Genomic DNA, 18,993 nt, shown 5'->3' on the forward strand with positions numbered 1-18,993 from the left:
GGTGGGTGGTAAGAGCATTAACCAAGTAAGGAAGTACAGGAGAAAGGGCAGCTGCAGGTGGGGGTGGGGTGGGGCGGGAGGGGATAACGAGCCCATCGGGCGTGTTAAGGCTGGAGTGCTTGTGGACAGCTAGGTGGAGATGCCCAGGGGGCTGCCCACTCCACTTACAGCATGCTTGGACGCCACAGTTCTTCAAAGTCTGATTTCTCTTCAGCTTTTAAGAGTCTTTGGTTTCGGGGTTCCTGTCTAATCACTGCACAGCTTTCTACCTCATTCTGCCAAAGAGGGGACATAGTAGAATCAAGATTTTAAGGCGTTGGGAACAAAGAAACTACGTTTGAATGAATCAATCTCTAAGCATATGAACTGGCTCTGAATTAATTTGCTTGGCAAATGCCATCCCACCACTTTCAGTCCCCATCTTTCTTACTAGTGGACAGACAACCACCACCCTAGGGCTGTTCCTTATAACTAAGAGAACACTCTCAGATAACTCTCAAAGTGAAGGTTGGTAAAAACAGGTGCTCAGGACACATGGTTTGTGAAATATCCCTTACAACATAGATAAAACGATGGCATTCAACAGAAAACGTTTTGTTGTTGTTTCCCTAGGAAGATACAAAATGCCTGCTGTAACCCCTGAATTGGATAGTTGTGAAATTTGTAATGTAACATTGCCTAATACACTTCTAACTTATTACATCATAAAGTAAATAAGCAATCACCCACTTAATTAATTTCTAAATTGCTGTTGGCCAAGAGAGACCACCTTCAGGATACAAAGATAGCTCAAACTCATTGGTCCATTTAATACTTGTCTTTATGGTTAACAAGAGAAATAGGAAAATCTGGACAAAGTTCATTTATTAATTCAGCCATTTCACTACCAACTCAGTTTTCCAATCTGTATAACAGGGATACCCTCCACTTCTTCTATACCTCATGGGGACACCGCTGGATGAATGAGACAGTAAGTAACCACTTTAACCTCCTCAGACAGAGGATCTGTAAAAACGCCAAGAAAGAGTTCCCATCTATTATACTTGCTGATGCTATGCTTATGAGTATGGTGAAAAGGACGGAGGGCCAAATAACTTGGTAAGACTAGTTTGCTGAGGGGCTTCTAATGCTCAAAATGAAAGTACAGTTTCTAGGTTCTTATCATGCAGATCTAAAGGAAATCAAACTGAACTGCTGTTCTTGTGCAATACCTACTTTCTCTTTTCTGAAAAATTTTCATTTTCAAATACCCCAAAGAGCCCTTCCATGTTCCTAAACCTGGCTTTACAGTAACAATGTTAAAAGCAAAATCATTTGTTTGCATTTGTTTACTTTTAGAAATATTTTCAACCTCTTAATACAAATAGGTTGGCATTTTTTGTATTTCTAATCTTTTCCTCCTCCATGAGATATCCTAGAGATATAATTTGAGTAGAGTACTGAGGTTTGGAATTTTTTAAAATTTAAGGTGACTGTCAGAGATGACGAGAAGAACAGAGGGCAGATACAAAATAAACTGGAGAAGTCCATCTGTCAGCTGCTCAAAGCATGTTTTAAGAAATTGCTCTCAAAGCCTACGGCTGCCAGTCTAAATCCTGAGGGGAGAGAGAGTTCTTTATTAGGGGTATCCTCCACATACTTCCAAAAGGAATGTGAGGTTTATGAAATAGAATCTGCAAAATTCCTTTTGGTTTGGTTTTTAGTGGGACGGGGAACTTTTCTTTTAGAAAACTCTAAAACTTTAAATTTTCACAGATAAAATAATCTATAATAATTAATACTGGATTCCTGTTTACAGTTTACAAAGTACTTTTCACATAAAGTATTTTATTGAATCCTCATGATCACTCCAAGAGGCAGAAAGTAGAATTGCTTCCACTTCATAGACATGGAAGGAGAAACTGATTGTTCATGGAGCTTGGGGCAAGAGCTCAAACCAAGGCCCTTAAACACCAACGTCAATGCTCTGTCCTTGAAATTCATTTTTCCACTAATACGTATTGAGCACCTACTATGTGACAGGCGCTGCCCTTAACACTGAGGGTTTGCAATGTGCGGCCTTTTCACAGGTAAACACTCTCCCCACAACCCAAATATATGTATGTCAGATCCGCAAACCACTTTCAGTAATAAAATGTCTGTTCTTTCTGTCAGAATACAAATCCCTGCCACACACTCCTCAATTTCTTCACAGCCTTCAAAGTTCTTGTTAAGTACCACCTTCTGGGGCTCCTATCAGAACGAACTGTTTTTTGGCTGTGCAGGCTGACTGGATTTCATTCTCAGGCCCATCTGTTTTCCATCAGATAGCTTGGATGTGTCCTTTGTGAGAGCACCTACTGTGTGCCTGGCCTTGGGAGACACAGAGCAGGCCCAGGTGAGAGAGGCGGTTGCCCATCAGGTTCCAGGCCCCCGGCTCCTGGCACAAGCCTTCTCACAGTGGGTTCCCCACACAGACTCAGAACATGGAATCAAGTGCCCAGGCAGGAGGAAGGGCCAGGCTGGAGGCCACATTTCTGCCCATACTTTCAGTCAGTTCAGATAGCTTTCCTGTTTCCCTCTACCTTCTCTGCCCAACAGTCAGGTAGTCATCAAGCGATACTAATACAGTCAATCTCAGAAGGGTCTCCCAACCTGTTCCTGTGGTCTCTCAAGAGCTGGGTCAAGTTTCATGGCCACTGACCCAGACCCAACCAATATCACCTGGTCAGTCTTTCTGTCCCTCATCTCCTTAGCCACTATGCTATCAGAATCTTCATCCTAAATTACAGATTTGGTCTCAATGCTAGAATCTCTGCATTTTGTCAATCTAGAATGTATAGCTCTTCTGACCTGCAAATTTAAGTCAAAATGCTTAGCCCAGTACTCCAGGATAAGGACCTGCTCTCCACCAGCCTTCCAGCTTCATCTCCCTTCAACCACACCCAACTACTTCCCACTCTGTGAACTGACCATATGTTCACCTGCCCGTGTTATCACCTAGGCTTTCCTCTCTGCCTGAAGGGCTTTTCCCCCACTTCCAACACCTAATCCTACTCAGCCTTCCAGGTCCAGGACAAAGTTCACCTGTTCTTTGGAACTTTCTCTAATTCTGCAGTCCCAACGAATCTTTCTTATCTACATTTTCAAAGCACTTTGTTTATATTAGGTTCCTGAGTATGTTTACCATATGATAAATTATATGTGGAAAAAGGTTTGCAAACTGTATCCTCTATAAAGGTAAAGTATCATTTCTCCCACTTATTAACCTTTGATCCTTTCCCTTTCTGTATCTCCCTCCAGGAACCCAGCAAATAGTAGGAGTTCAATAAATAATAAACGTGCTGATTCAGACTACCTTCTACATCAGACCAGCCATCAGTCAAACGAAATTCCTCCCACCCACAAAAGAGAAGCAGAGTCATCATATGTACAACACTTTCACCTTCAGAAGTCCTCTGTGAAAGAAAGTTAAACCTTTGTATAGCATAGCTATAGGCTGGTTTTTGTTCAGTTCTAAGGACTGCTGAAAGTCTTCATGGGCTGTTGCATAGTCCTACAAGAAGGAGAGTGGAGGAAAAAATAAAATAGTATTCATTAGATATGTGAACATTTCCTAATTTTTGACTGGTAGAGAAAAAAATCTCAATTCATTCTCTGCCCTTATTGGCTTTAAAGGAAACATTTCATGACAATATATATTAGTTAAATGCTTATACTACTTATTCAAATAGTTGGAGTTTTATAAGTAAAGCAATTGTGAGGAAAAACTCACAAAGGTTTAATTTAAGCACTCTATCTCAACTACAAAAAAATTTATCTCAAATACTGTTGAAGAAATAATCTGTTAGAGAAACTTCTGGGACTAGCATTTTATCATACTAGATATTTCCAAAATAATTAAGCCCCAGATTAACATTAAAATGTGTTATGCTGAGACTCTTCTAATATATTTTCTTTGGCACAGAAAATTGTTATTTAAAGTACGATAAGCCATAGAAATAACTGTGTGGCTTATCGTAATTTAAATAAACCATACTCTACTCACAAAATTACTCGCAGAAGGCTGCAATCCTTGACCCCATATACTAAAGCCACTCTGATGATAAAAGACAATCTTGTGAGGCTTGGGTCACTTACATAGAGAAGCGACAGTCTGGAAAGCCATGCTAGTTCAGGGTATGGTTCTTGGGTTGTTAAACCCAAAGAAATTCAAATTGTACCTCTAAGTTTAATAATCACATTGACAACATGCACACCTGCTTGCCTATGATGGCATTTGTAAGAAAGAGAGACATACAATCCACAAGCTAAATTTCTCTTTCTCTTTCTTTTTTTAAATGCCAGTCCAGAATTAGTTATTGCTGACAGCTCAAACAAGAAAATGTGTTTTTAGTACTTAATATTCTCCACTTAATGTTTAATTTCAGCTAGAGAAAATGCTTTTATAACTCTTAGGACACAGACATATTACTAAACGGCCAAAGCCCAAATCTATCAAAGAGTTGCTTTCTGGGGTCCAGGGAAAAATGAAATCTTCATCATCATAAAAAGAAATACTTCAAGACAAAAATAAGTCACCTCTGATATGAAGTACAGGGTTCCCCGATGTCTGTACAGCCGTGCTGAGGGCTGCAGTTGAATAGCTTTAGTGAGGTCATTCACTGCTTCATTAATTCGTCCCAGAGGGGACAGAATCTAGAAATCCCAAACATGTAATCAGGAAAAACACCAGTGATCAACCCTAAAATCCCAATGTTTTTGACTCTTCAATTCCACTTCACCATACTCCACTCACAAAATTACTCTCAGCAGGCTGCAATCCTTGACCCCATATACTATGCAATGGGGTTCAAAGTCAACTAGCTGAGGTGCCACTAATCTTTGTCCAGTCAAGCAGGAGGCTGATGAACTATATGACTGCAGCAACTGCCTTGTCACTATTTCACATTCTGGGTTATACCACATGTTGCTTTTCTTGTAATATGATTTTTTTTTCTTGACTTCATCTGTTAAATCAAAATTTGGCATATATACACAAAGACGTCAAAATTAACCCGAAAGATAACTTTGAACCATTAAAATAGACAAATTATTGGACACAGATTAAAGTCCTCCATGGTCTTTAGCTCTGTTCTCTATGTAAGAAGAGCTGAATCACAACTTCTAAGATTCCAGATGCTCTGGAATCTTTTTGTGTAACAACTTTTAACTCATGAGTCATGATCTACAGAGAAGGAGGAAAAATATCTGCAAGCCTATTTGGAAAAGCTCTTTTGAGCTAGCAATCAGTTGTATTCAGGCAACGTGAAAATACAGAAGACAGTTCAGAATGCAAACGTAAACCAAAAAGACATATGAAAATCCAAAATGGGTATCAGTATTCATGCAATCAAGCCCAAGCACTTTATCCTGAATAAACGTCCTTAAATTAGGGATTATTTTGTTGTTGTTTTAGAGACAGGGCCTGACTCCGTCACCCAAGCTGGAATGTTGTGGCACAATCATAGCTCACTGTAACCTCGAACTCCTGGGATCATGTAATCCTCCTACTTCAGCCTCTTGAATAGTTTGGGCTACAGGGTTATGCCATCATACCCTGCTAATTTATTTTTTAAATTTTTCTGCAGAGGTAGGGGGTCTCACTACATTGTCCAGGCTGATGTTGAACTCCTGGCCTCAAGCAATCTTCCTGTGTTAGCCTCCCAAAATTTTGGGATTACAGGCATAAGCCATCATGCCCAACCTATTCTGTCCCTATTATACAGGTTATTTCTACCAAATTTTACTGATTTCCTACTCTACAGAAGTATAAAACCAGCAAGAGAGAGGATTCAGGCAGGCCTATCACTAATAGTAAGCATGACAGCTCAGAAAGAGGAAAGAAACTGAATATATGTCTGAGAATTCAAAAAGCACAGTGGGCTGGGGTTGTATTTTAGAAGGAAAATCATCCCTCCTTGGGTTATCAACCCCTAGGTATATAATTGAATCATCATACCCCAGCACAACAATCAATATGCATAATAATTAGTAACTTTAAAAAGTTAACATGTTCATCAAATATAGAGTATTTCAGAAAGCATGAAAGTGAAAGATTTCTCATAAAATGACTTCTGACATATATAAATGGTATGTTATAATTTAGCTGGAAAATTCAGTAAGTGGTAACATTATTGCCCAATAATGCCAGAAAACGAGAATATTATTAGACATTTTTAAGACAATTAAAAATTATTTTTCTAACTACCAATGCCATTTTGGATAAACAATTAGCTTTTTATTAGATATGTAAATTTTAAAGTCCTTTTATATAATTCTTACCAAAGTATACTTAATTTAATTCATGATTTACCAGATTTTAACATAAACCAGAGTAATAGAGGGGAAAAAGCATCAGTCCCCTCTCCCAGAAGCAGCTGATTACCAAATCTGTCACCAAATTAGCCACTAAACACCAGCTAAATACCAGCAAGTCTCATGCAGGGATAAACTACAGTCAACCCTTAGGGGGTTACAATTCAAAATAGATAAGAGGTAAGAAATTAAATCATTCACTGAGAAAGATTTTATTCAAAAAGCCAAATCCCCAACAAAACATAAAATTCACTTTAAGAGACTGAACTGTAAGACACGATAATCTTGAGAACAAAAATATCGTAAGTATAGTTTTTAAATTCCTACACCCTTAGCACTTCCTTAATTAGTTTTCTCTCTCAAAAGAGAAAATAAAAAGTTCTCATAGTTCAACTATGAGATCATAGCAGATAATTAAAAGTTGTTTTATTCAGACTAAATACATTAACATGTATGAAGCCTAGATCGCTTATTATTTTAAGAAAGTAAAATAAACACATTTCACTTAAAAACATTAAACAGAATGCCTTTGTACAGAATCTCATCCCTGCGCTGTACACTCTCCTCCATCTTGTCCCCACCACACCATGGGATTGGATCAGCCCTAGACTCACTTCCTCCTATGGCCTCAGCAAACACTCCTGACATTCCTCTTCTCTTCCTAAAGAAGTGCCTCCTCTGTCTACTTGAGCCAGTATTACACAGCATCTTCACTAGGTTCTCTCTCTGTCTCTACTTCAAGTTCCTTCAAGGTATGGCTGCAATCATCCTCACTTGATCTATGTATCTATGCAGCTAGGTCTATCTCATAGGAATTACATTTAAGTTGCTTGCACACATATTTGACCTATGTATCTATGCAGCTAGGTCTATCTCACAGGAATTACATTTAGGTGCTTATACACATATTTGATCTATGTGTCTATGCAGCTAGGTCTATCTCATAGGAACTATATTTAAGTACTTGCACACATACACATCAGCAGAATGAACGCTTCCAAGGGCTGTGAATTCCAGTTTCACCAAACACTCAGTCTTGCTAAAGTATGTCACATAGACAGTAAATATTATGTGTTATATTTTTCAATGAATATCTATAGAAGTACTACACATCATAACCACATATTTTCATACTAAATATTACTCTTCTATGTTAGTTCAGGAATATCACTCAGTCTATAGTTTTCTAGTAATTTCAACCATGCTTAAAGGCATTAAGTACCTACATAGAAAAACATAAGAGTTTTAAGGGAGTATTAAAATTTACAAGTAATAAAATAATAGGAAAAAAAATTGAGATTTGACTAACCCAATAACGACAGAGGGAAAAAGAAAACCACACTCACTTCTGCTCGCTGCTCAAATACCTCTGGACGATCTGGTTCCAAGGTAATTACTCGGCTCAGTTCGAACAGAGCAAGCTCAGCATTCTTAATGTCCTTGAAAAGGCATTAGCTTAGTATGAGACATACTGTTACTCAAAACCAGGCTGAAAAGATTTTCTGAGAAAACTAATAATTTAGTAATGATATAACCAATTGTTTAGAAATAAATGTGAACTTCACTTCTATGAAAGAGATGTGCCATGTCAAATCAGTCATGATATTACAATTATTTAACTCGCTCAAGTCTACCTACTTACTCAACAATAACACGTTAAACCTGGCTACCTATCACAAGTTCCACAGATGGCAGGATATTATCAACACTTAATCTGCTTAAACATGGAACCAATGAAACTCAATGGATGCGTACATGGATACCAGCACGTGAAATGATGCTGACTGGTGGCAATGGGGGAACAGAAATGGATCAAGTCAGTGTCTAATAAAAACATAAGCCTATAAATCTATACCTTAAGAAGTTTAGATAAGTTCTCTTTAACATTTGCATGTTACTTTTACATTAAAAATGCATATGTAACTTTTTATTAAATATACAAGCAAATTTAATATCAAAACCTATAATTTTAAAAGCTGAGAATTAGGAAGAGGCAGCTCTGAACTTTACTAGCCCAGCTTCAACCTGGTCATTCGCTGATGCTCTGAGTGCAATGTCATTTCCTTCCTAACCACTTCCATCATTCCCAATTCTGAATTCATTCTCAGTCCTCTATGCCTCAGAAGTATATAAACAGACAAAGATCTCCAATAGGCCAGCACAAGGTTAGTACAATGTTAATTTAATATTTTATAAATTGTAATAAAATAAAAAGGTTAAACATTTTAAATATTTTTAATGTAAAAGTTGCAAAAGTGATATTTCTTTCTCAAAGCACAATTTCACACAAATATTTTTAGTATACAGTAAGACAACAGAAAAAGTTTGCATATAATCTCCTAGACTAGGAAAGCTGAACTTACACCATTTTGTGATTTACTACATAATTTCAGGAGTCTTCATTTTTATATCGTGGTACCTTTTTTTGTGTAAAACATGATTATTATAGTCTTCCTCCAGCCTTTCTCAGAGAAATAAGGGGAATAATTTGATCATAGCTACAAAGATATTACATCTATCTGCAAAAAGTATAAAATATAACAAATAAAAATAAATGTTACACGCCTAAAGAAACCTTTTGTTCTTTCATCAACCTTTAATAATTGTGAAAGGAACTCAAATTCTAAGTCCTACTGCACTATTGATACCCAGTCTACACTTTGACCATTGAATGTCTCTTAGGAATACAATCAGGGTCTCATGCTTTTCTTAGTCTACGTCCAGTTCATCAAAGTTGACCCCAGATCTGGGTGGAAATCCCCAGTCCACCACTTACTAGCTGCCATTTTCTCATCTGTGAACTGGAACCATAGATACCACTCCATGTCCCATCAAGGGTCAATGAACAGTAGCAGTGCTAGCAAAACCCTGGTCTGTATCAGGTCATGTAGGCGCTATGGCAATCATAACTATTACATACTCACATGTAGTCCCTTCTTTCCATAGGCTATCCCTCGGCCATAAATTGCACTAACCAGATCAGGCTCCTCCTAGTCAGACCAAAATAGAAACACGTCAAAAACCATAAACAAAACAAAACAAAAAAAAATCAGTTTCTGCTTAAAGCACGTTAATGCCACAAGTGACAGCTCTACTTCTTTATGCTACAACCACTCATAAGTCAATACGCAGTCTCCAACCTGAAACGTCTATGTTCTTAAAGCTCATTTGAATGAAATGTGATAAAAGTTTCATGTTGAAAAAATAATAAAGAGAGGAGAAGGGAACCAACATTACTGAGCAACATGCTAGTTTCTTTCACAGAGTCATCTTATTTAAAATGCAATCCTCTCAACAACTCTGGCAGCATCAGCAATCATGTCTTACAGAGGAGAAGAAAGAGGCTCACAGAGGGGTAAAGAGATGTGAGCAAAGGATTGGGTAATGCCTCTAATGTGTGTGTTTCCTCTCATATATCCATGAAATAACCTGAAAAGGAAAGAACCACTCAGTGCAAAATGAACTAGAAATGAGTCTGCACTGAAATCTGTTGGAGATTGCATATACCTTACATACTAATGGGTCGAAATAAAAAACCAGACCCTTTGTGCAACCTGCTCTCATGCTCTCTCCTGTTATTCTGCAATCCAAGTGGGGTGGAGGAAACACCTATCGGGAGCAACGACAAAACATCTGTTGACCCTGGTCATTGAGTCCTTACACACAGGTTAGCTGGTAAGTGAATGAAATGACTCTCATCTACATTTAGCCTCCACAATTTTTACTTCTTTGAATGGTTCGCTATATGGTTAAAAAAGAATAAACAGCTGCCTCTGGCTATAAGGTCCTGGGTGGAAGTCTTGCATTGCTAAGGTATTTAACAAAACGGCACTAGATTCTCCAGAAAAAATCTCTGCAAAAACTTGATAAAGTTACAATTCTGAGCTAGGGTATCTGCCAGACATTGTTCAGTTTCAATTCTGAGCTAGGGTATCTGCCACTATTGTAGAAAATGAACACATCCACTTCAATGATGAGTAAATGGCAAAAAATAAAGAAGATAACATGTATTTAAATTTTCTTAAAGGCTACTCAAATGGAATGAGATGCATCTATACCCAGTGGTAAGCTGGCACATCACTGGCCACAACCCAGACAGCAGATTGCACTACATGGTATATGAAAAATTGCAAAAATTCAACTAAACATTTTGAGGTTTCTAGCTTCTCTTAGAACATCAAAAGATCCAACAAATACAGGCCCACATGTTGGCATTCTCACACAGCAATAAATAAGTGACCAGAGCTAAGCACTAGCTGTCTCTTTAGATGAGAGGTACATGCTCATCAGTTCACCACAGGGCCTACCCATCACTACCACACTGCACCTACTCTCTTTGCTCACGTTACCTCCCTGGCCCCTACAAATTTCTGGATTTATGATTTATAACTTATATATAACTGGCATAGAGGTACTCATGCTATTTGCTGAGAGGGGAAAAAGCACACATTATAGATCTACAGAAGAATGGCAGTTACATTTCATAAATCATATGTGATCATGTGAACCACTATGTGCACAGAAAGAAACTCTCCAAAATGCTACCAGGAATTTCCTCTGGGGAGTGAGATTACTAGATATATTCCCATTATACTTAATATACTGTTATATTCCTGTCAATTGTTTAAAACAGACATGTTCATTTATCATCAGAAAAAAATGTTTAAATAATACATGTTTCACTGCAAAAATTTAGAAAATGAAGAAAAGCAACAAGCAGAAAGTAAAGGGTGCCCTATAATCCTGCCCCCCAGAGACAAGCACTTTAAACATTTAAGTATTCTTCCCTGCTTAAAGGAAGGCAGAGCAAGTGGTTTGGATGAAAAAAGAATACAGGTATAAGGGGGAAAAGGGGAGCAGGAGAAAAGGGAACCTCCTGAGGAATTAAAAGTAAGACTGGCTTCATGTTTATCCATGGCATAAAAAGCCAGAAGACAGAACAGTCAACAGTCGAACAGAACCCTGGCCAGGCTGGGGTGGAAGGCGGTGAGCCCAGCGAGCTCATCCTCTAGAGCAGGAGCGTCCAATCTTTTGGCTTCCCTGGACCACACTGTAAGAAGAATTGTCTTGGGCCACATATAAAATACCTTAATACTAACGATAGCTAACGAGCTAAAAAAAATAATAAATCTCATAATATTTTAAGAAAGTTTACAAATCTGTGTTGGGCCATATCCAAAGCAATCTTGGGCTGCATGCAGCCCATGGGTTAGACAACCTTGCTTTAGGATAATGTATGTCTCCAGGAAGAACCAAACCTATGCTCAGATTTGTTACAGTTCAAAATGTATTATCCAAGCCACTTTTCTCCTAACTGAGAAAAAAGTTTACTCCAGATGACCAAGAGGTGAATCAGAAAAAGGTGTCAGTAAACAGTTATTCTACTAATATGAATGGCATCCCTGCACACCTGTGGCTGGAGCTGGTGCTCTGACATCCTCCTGCTCTCCAGCTCACACACCCCTCACCAAATCCTGGCCCTCTCACCTTCTGAACAGATCGGGGTCCTCCCGCCCACTCCATCAGCCACTGCCCTGTTCTAAGCCTTCCTCTCTCACCTAGGATACTGTGATCACCTTACCTGTTCCTATCTATTCTCCACAGACACACACCAAGAGTTATCTTTCTAACACTAAAGTCTCATCACATCACTTCCCTAACTGAAATTATTCAGTGACTCCCCAACACCTAATACAGTGACATTCAAACTTTTTTAACTCCAAACCACTGAAATACTTTTTACATTACAATCCAGTACATACATACACATGTGCACAACATATACACACATGTATCAAAACAGTTTCACTAGGTTATACCTAGGACTTACTATACACAGTAGAATCTGATATTTTCTAGTCTAATATATTTCACTTTTATGTATATATATTTTATTGCGTTTTAGGTTTTGGGGTTATATTTCACTTTTTAAAAAAATAGTGCTAATCTTGACTTGCCAATTAATTCCAGGACCCACTAAAGGGTAGCAACCCACAATACAAAAAAATAAAAGGGTAACATCTAAATGGTTTTGCAGAAAACATTAGTCATTTTCCTGCCTTATTGTTCAGTCTGATCTCCTTCCTCTTTTTTTTTTCTTTTTGTAAAGACAGGGTCTCATTCTGTCACCCAGGCTGGAGTGCAGTGGTGCAAGCCTAGCTCACTACAGCCTTAAACTACTTGGTTCAAGCGATGCTTCCACCTCAGCCTTTCAGGTAGCTGGGCTATAGGAGTGCACCATCACACCAGGCCAATTTAAATTTTGTTTTTGTAGAGATGGGAGTCTCACTTTGTTGCCCAGGCTGGTCTCAAACTCCTGGGCTCTAGTGATCTTCCCGCTTCAACCTTCCAAAGTGCTGGGTTTACCAGCAATTTTAAATATGTTTGTTCTCCTTTATTCCCACTGTATATTGTATGGATGTCGGCTGTTCATTCCACAATTATTTACTCAGGGCCTACTGTTAGCTGTATCAGGTTCCACATGATAGGAATACCATATAAAGTCATGCTATTCCTGCCATGGACTAGGAATAGCAAGCAAAAACCAACACAGAAGACAAGAGATTCATTTATCAGTTCAAAGTCAGCCCTGCTAAGCCTGTTCTTCCCAAAGGGGAAGCAAGCAGGACAACATGGCTAATAGTAGTCATGGGTACAGTCCATGGGAAACAAGAGCCCGATCCAGGGTAACAGGAAGGCAAAGCTCTATGACAGATGTGCCGTGGAGAGTGACGTATGGTGGGCCTCCAGCTCTTGTGGCTGGAACATTTTGGTAGTAATAAAAATTTTAAGTTTAAAAAACAACCCAGCCATTCAAAAGTTTGCAACAGCTGAAATATCTGAACACTGACAACTTCCTAAAGGTAGCCATCATGATCTGGACTGTAGGACTGGATGTGTGCCCCATGCAGAGCCCCTCACACAGGCCTCCCTCCAAGTCACCTCATGGTCTCATCATTACTACAGCACTGACTTGGTTACTATGCTCATCTGTAAAGTATTTAGGTTTTCTCTATCCAATTTTTCTTTCTTTTTAGAATGTTTTCCTAACAGTCAAGAAGGACATGTAATTATTGTGGCTGTTATATCTACAGTCTAGTATTAAGCATTCCTAAATTTAAATAACAGATTTTATTACTTTTAAAAGTTGATGCAACTTTATTTAATTATTATTTTATCTATCATTAGCTAAAAAGCCAAAAACTTTTCTTTATGGAATGCTATAATAAATTATTGGGTTTTTTCCCCAAATAAAAATCAATGTTTATTCCTAAAAACAAATTGGGCTCTGAAGAGCAATTTTTCAAAATATTTTTATAGTATTTATACTTTATAAAGTTTTCAGAAATTTTTTTTAAAGTTTCTTTAAGAAGTTTCTATACTCTTAAAAAGAGTGAAATGAAAATGACTACTTCAATCTTCCAATTTTACTCTATGCAACTGAAAAATCAAGGTACAATAAGACAGTTGCCTAGATGGTGTTGTGTCTACTTAGATGTCTCAATTCTAAAAAAAAAAAAGTCTAATACATCATCCTCATTTTATTAGTTATACAGTGATTTTAAATTTTACAGTATTTACTGTATTTACCACTACAAGGCTGGTTTTTTTATTAAAACTGGAAACTCACTGGATCTAAAAACAAACAAGTTAAAACAGTCAGTACATAAGCAATGTAATGAGGATTAGATTTTACCTGAGTGACAGACATACGTATTTGCATAAAGGATGTTATTAAAAATTCTATGCAGAGGAATGTTTTCAATTTTGTGTGCTAGTGTAAAATACAAAACAATGTTCTTTTACAAGTTTAGCTCCACTGGAATCAGATCAAAATCAGATGAGCTCAAGGTCACATAATGAACAGCAAAGGCCAAATTGCCTCATAAAATTGCTGAAGCATTTATGTTATACCTAGCCCTGCATGGGGACCAAAAAAGCACAGAAATCAGGAAAAGTTCTACTTTTCAACCCAAGAACACTATAATGGATGCACTGACACACGTGGAAGTGACTTCAGGGCACTGGCATAGAGACAACACTAACTCATAAGCTTTAAAAATCAAGAGTTTCTAATGTAGACTGACACCTATTAAACCCTGTCATTGTGCTCAGTTAGAAACCTTGATACTTCCATAAAGGAAAATCAAACCACTGGGAATAAACATTCCAATAAACACTTTGAAACACCAAGGATTATGGAACTATTTCCCAGGTATATAATCTGATGGTGAAACCAAGACAACAGGAAAGGTATAAGAGTTTTAAATCAAAAAGTCATTCTGGAGTTAAAGTATCCGTTATATGTAGATCTGAAATTCATATTAAATGATCTTATCAAAATAGTGATTCTAATATAATCCAAGCCCCCGAGTTCCCATTTGTTGTCTGCTTCTATGAACGGAATCAGATTCCATGCTCTGTTGCTTCATACTGGAGCTCATGAGCTGTCCTTAAAAAAAAAAAATTTGCCAAGAGTTAATGAACTCAAGAAAACTAAAAAGTCTGTGCATAAATAGCTACCACTTTGAAGATTTGTTAAAGGACATTTACTGGTTTAAAAACACTGCAATTTCGCATATCTGGAAGGTCCTGCAAGGAACAGGTAAAAATATATTACCATATACAAAGAAAAATGGTTCTCAAGTGATATTTAGTTCGGGTATAAGCTGAAGAATGAAAAGCAGTACAGCAATATCTGTGTATGCTTGAAGAAAAGCTTCATCACTATTCTGAAATACTGGATATGAAAAAGTATTATTGAGATAAAAATGTATTTCATTACTGCAAGAAATATTATCACTACACTTGCCAACAGAAGAAAAAACAAAACAAAAAAGAAAAGAGCAATGATTTAGAGAATAATCATACATGTAATATATAATTTAAAGAGAATGATTTATGCAAATTATGATTCATGAGGAAAAAGAGGAGTTTTAATCAATTGGAGAAGAAGCAACAACTATTCTTTGGACATTTGTTCCCACTACTTTTACAGTGTCTTGATGACACTGGCTATCAAGAGTTTGATAAAATCAACAGAAAACTCAAACAGAGACTGTGTGCATCAATTTCAAACATAAACTCTAATACAGAAAAGTTCTGTCCAGAAAAGTAGGACCAAGTTTCTTATTAAAATTTCTGAAAGTAATTTTAGCATTTAACATCGAATCTTCATATTTTCTTTCTTTTTTTTCAGACACAGGTTCTTGCTCTCTGGCTGAAGTGTAGAATCTTTGGATTTTCTATTTCTTATCAGTCATATAATACAAGGAAAATGAAACAGATTTTCACACAGCTTTATCTGGATGGCTCCAAAGCTATTCTTGCTTACCCACGTGCCATGCAAATATTATTTCCACATGTGTCATGATGTGGAAAAAGTGGGAAAGCATCAAGATAAAGGGTAAAGAGAGAGAAATCACTGAGGAAAGCACCAGCAGGAAAGTCAAGGGCATTCTTGCTGCTATAGAAAAATATGTTATAAATGACCACCCAGTTCGTTCGTCTGCATTTGAACTTTCCACTGCCTTCATCCCTGCCCCATCAATAGTCTGAACTGCCAGCAAAATAGTCTAACCTTATGATCCACACATTCTCAAAGAGAGATTTCCCAGCTGAAAGTAACTCACTGTATCACAGATCGATGAAAATGCAATATCACATTTCAATACATTATTATCTTCTTTGCACAAAGAGAAAAATGCTAATCTACTTTCTGAACACAATTGCAAGAGAAATATCTACAATTATAAACAGACAAAACAAAGGCATATCATAGAGCCATTAAAATCATAAGACTGTAGAAAAATACTGAAAAACATTTACAGTATAGAATTAAGTGAAAAAGTAATACAAAACAGTACACATATTCAGATTATAAAACAAATGCATACTTTGAAAAGGTATGAATAAAAAATTTAAACAATGTTAAAGTGGCAGAATTGGAAAATTTTTTATTACTGAAAATATTTTAACAGTGTTATACTGTCTTCAACCACAATGGTAATATCAATTTCAAAAAGTTGAATGAAATGATAATACATCTGCAAACTCCTCCTATTTCTGCTGGATTCTATGCTCCACCCTGGTTGCCTTAAATTAACTGATATTTGCTCCTATAAATGTATCAAAACCTCCCTTTCAAACCAGGGTCAAGTGTTAACTGTGTAAAAGTGTTTGCTTACCTTTTATAACATTCCCAACCCTTAACAGAAAGGTGATTTTTAAAACTATTTATAGTCTACCCTTTGTACTTTAAATTCCACTGAAGAATAGTATTCCACATGACCACCCAAATATATTGCTGCTTGGATCCAAAGACCTCAAAGTAATAACTAAAAATGTCTCATCAATTGTTTGAGAATCAAGATATTATCAATGTAATTAACCTTATTTTTAAAGAGAAAACAAAAGCAAACTAAAATTTCGAAATTAATCATTTAAATTAAGTCTGCCTGCTAGATTGTAAGGTATTTGTTGGCACTTGCTATGATTAACACAGATGAATATACACAAGAATGGTACCCTGACTAGCCAAAATTTACTAAGCACTTACTATGTGCCAGGCACTGGGTAGTAATTACTTTAATAGGATATTTCATTTAAACCAAAAAAGAATTTTTTTGGAGGTAGTTACTATTATCTCCATAACTCAGGAGGTTAAACAACTTTGTAGCAAGAAGCAGAGTGGATTAGAATTAAGGCATCTCTAGCTCTAAAATCCATATCTTCTTCACTGTACTTTACTGGAAAGACACATCAACAATCAATAAATGGTTAGGCACCGACAGTGCATACAGTTAAATAATGATACAAGATATAAGGCCAATGTTGCTGGGCAGCAACTCTTACACATGCAGTGCTTGCATGCTTTATCTTAACCAGACTTTAGCGCAGCCACCAATCAATAAAGACCCAATACTTCATTGAGGAGTCTCATACTTAAGGTGAGAAACACACCTATGAGTAGAAATTAAGTTAATCATGAAGATCGACTCCTGTGTGAAAATAAGTTGGAATTTCAAGAATTTCCAGTGTCTGTATCTCATAGGAGATATTGTGGTAGAGAGGAAAGTGAACTGAAGCTAATGTTTTTTTAAAGCTTGCATTTGAATCCCATCTCTGCAACTTGATGGTCGGGAGACTATGAGTAAATTGCTTGAGCTGATTAGATTCCCTTTTTCTCATTTAAAATGAGGTTTTATTTAAAATCTTTCATTTAAAAGATTAAATGAAAGTATGTCACAAGGCCTGGCACCAAGAAAGTGCTCAGTCCATATCAATTTCTTTTGTTTTCTTGTATACTTTAAAAACATGTTTCATTACAGCACTTCAGCTATGCATCAGTCCATATTTTTGTCATGACTATAAACTTGAAATTATATAAATAAGAAGAAAAATTACCTGAAGCATTGTTGAAAAATGCCGTATTGCTTCATCATAGAGACCACTGCCAATCAAGACATAAGCAATAGCTATGAAACAAAATACAAAAATATTAAAGGAAAAAATAAAGTAGCTCAAACTAGAATCAATAACTAAATTCTTCGGTAAATCTCCAAAGGCAGCTCCAAGCACTGAAAGCAGTTAAAGAAAACCTAGAAGTTAATAAAGTGCCATTGAATTCTTCTACTTTCATCACTCTGCACTTGCTATCAGCCTTCCAATTCCATCTAAATTTAAATTGTTAAAGTCATCTATGAAATATCTGCTTACAAGAGATACTTATCTTTTTCTAAGCCCATCATTCATTTTCAAATCCCAAATAACCTTTGGCATTATCTATGAAAATTTATTATCTCTTAGCTATCAAAAAAGCTAATAATAAACCTAAATAATGTCCATCTAACATGGCAATGTGATTTTTACTGTGAATGTTATGAGAAATACCCAAATAGCATCACAAATATCAATTCCTGAGAGTGCTGAATTTATTGCCAATTATCTAATAAGAACAAAAGCAGGGACTCAAATTTGGTAACATAATGCTTAACTGTGGATAATGCACACCATTATAAAGCAATGACCGTCTTTTTCCTACTTCTTCTTATATTTGACTACTTCAAAATATAGTCAATAAGCTACTCAAAATATATACTAAAGAATCATTTTTTATCACATTGTTTAGGAAAGTGGTATTTAGAAAACAGAGCCAGGACAATCTCTGAAAACACAGCAATATTCTGACTAAATTCTGCCACCCATCCAAAAAACAATATTTGAATCTTCTAGATTACATTACCATCTATAATATTTGCCCTGACTGCTTAACCCTTAGCGCCCCCCAAAAAAAATCCCTGAAAAACATTTTATTCCTCAATCAACATAACTATTTTGATGACATTTCTTTGCAAAAAAAGCTTTCCTGTAAAATTTTACCTTTTAGGACCTAATAGGTGTTCAAGAAGATGGGCAACGAAAACGTTCACTGTCATTAAAGCTTCTATTTCCTGACAGTTAAAAGTAGTAAAAACATTAAACAAAACAGAAACAGAAATGAAATGTAGAAAGAGTTTAAAATATATTCATAAATCAATAGAGTAAAAATGAAGTTCAAATTGAGCACCATAATAATACAAGCACTTCTGGGGGCATTCTTCAAAATAAAAAGAGAGCCCTTTTGCCCTACTTTTTTTGAAAAGATCAGTTAAGCCC

General features: G+C 36.6%; 1 protein-coding gene across 12 annotated transcripts in view; it reads right to left on the reverse strand.

Annotated features, from left to right (window-relative positions):
- The window catches only part of TTC13 (tetratricopeptide repeat domain 13), a 74,253-nt gene that overhangs the window by 31,526 nt on the left and 23,734 nt on the right, over positions 1–18,993 (reverse strand). For 4 of the 12 annotated variants that reach the window (XM_064383583.1, XM_021677363.2, XM_021677367.2 and 1 more), the window contains exons 4-8: positions 17,743–17,813; positions 9,261–9,326; positions 7,683–7,775; positions 4,561–4,677; positions 3,425–3,535 (exon numbers count right to left, since the gene is read on the reverse strand). In XM_064383583.1, coding sequence (XP_064239653.1) covers positions 3,425–3,535; positions 4,561–4,677; positions 7,683–7,775; positions 9,261–9,326; positions 17,743–17,813 — 458 coding nt within the window. The remainder of the gene's footprint in view (positions 1–3,424; positions 3,536–4,560; positions 4,678–7,682; positions 7,776–9,260; positions 9,327–17,742; positions 17,814–18,993) is intronic. The other 8 variants (XM_064383589.1, XM_064383588.1, XM_064383590.1 and 5 more) reach the window with 4 other exon arrangements.

Source organism: Aotus nancymaae, unplaced genomic scaffold (genome assembly GCF_030222135.1).
Source record: "Aotus nancymaae isolate 86718 unplaced genomic scaffold, 86718_ANA_hifiasm-v0.15.2.pri h1tg000032l_0, whole genome shotgun sequence".
NCBI lineage: Eukaryota > Metazoa > Chordata > Mammalia > Primates > Aotidae > Aotus > Aotus nancymaae.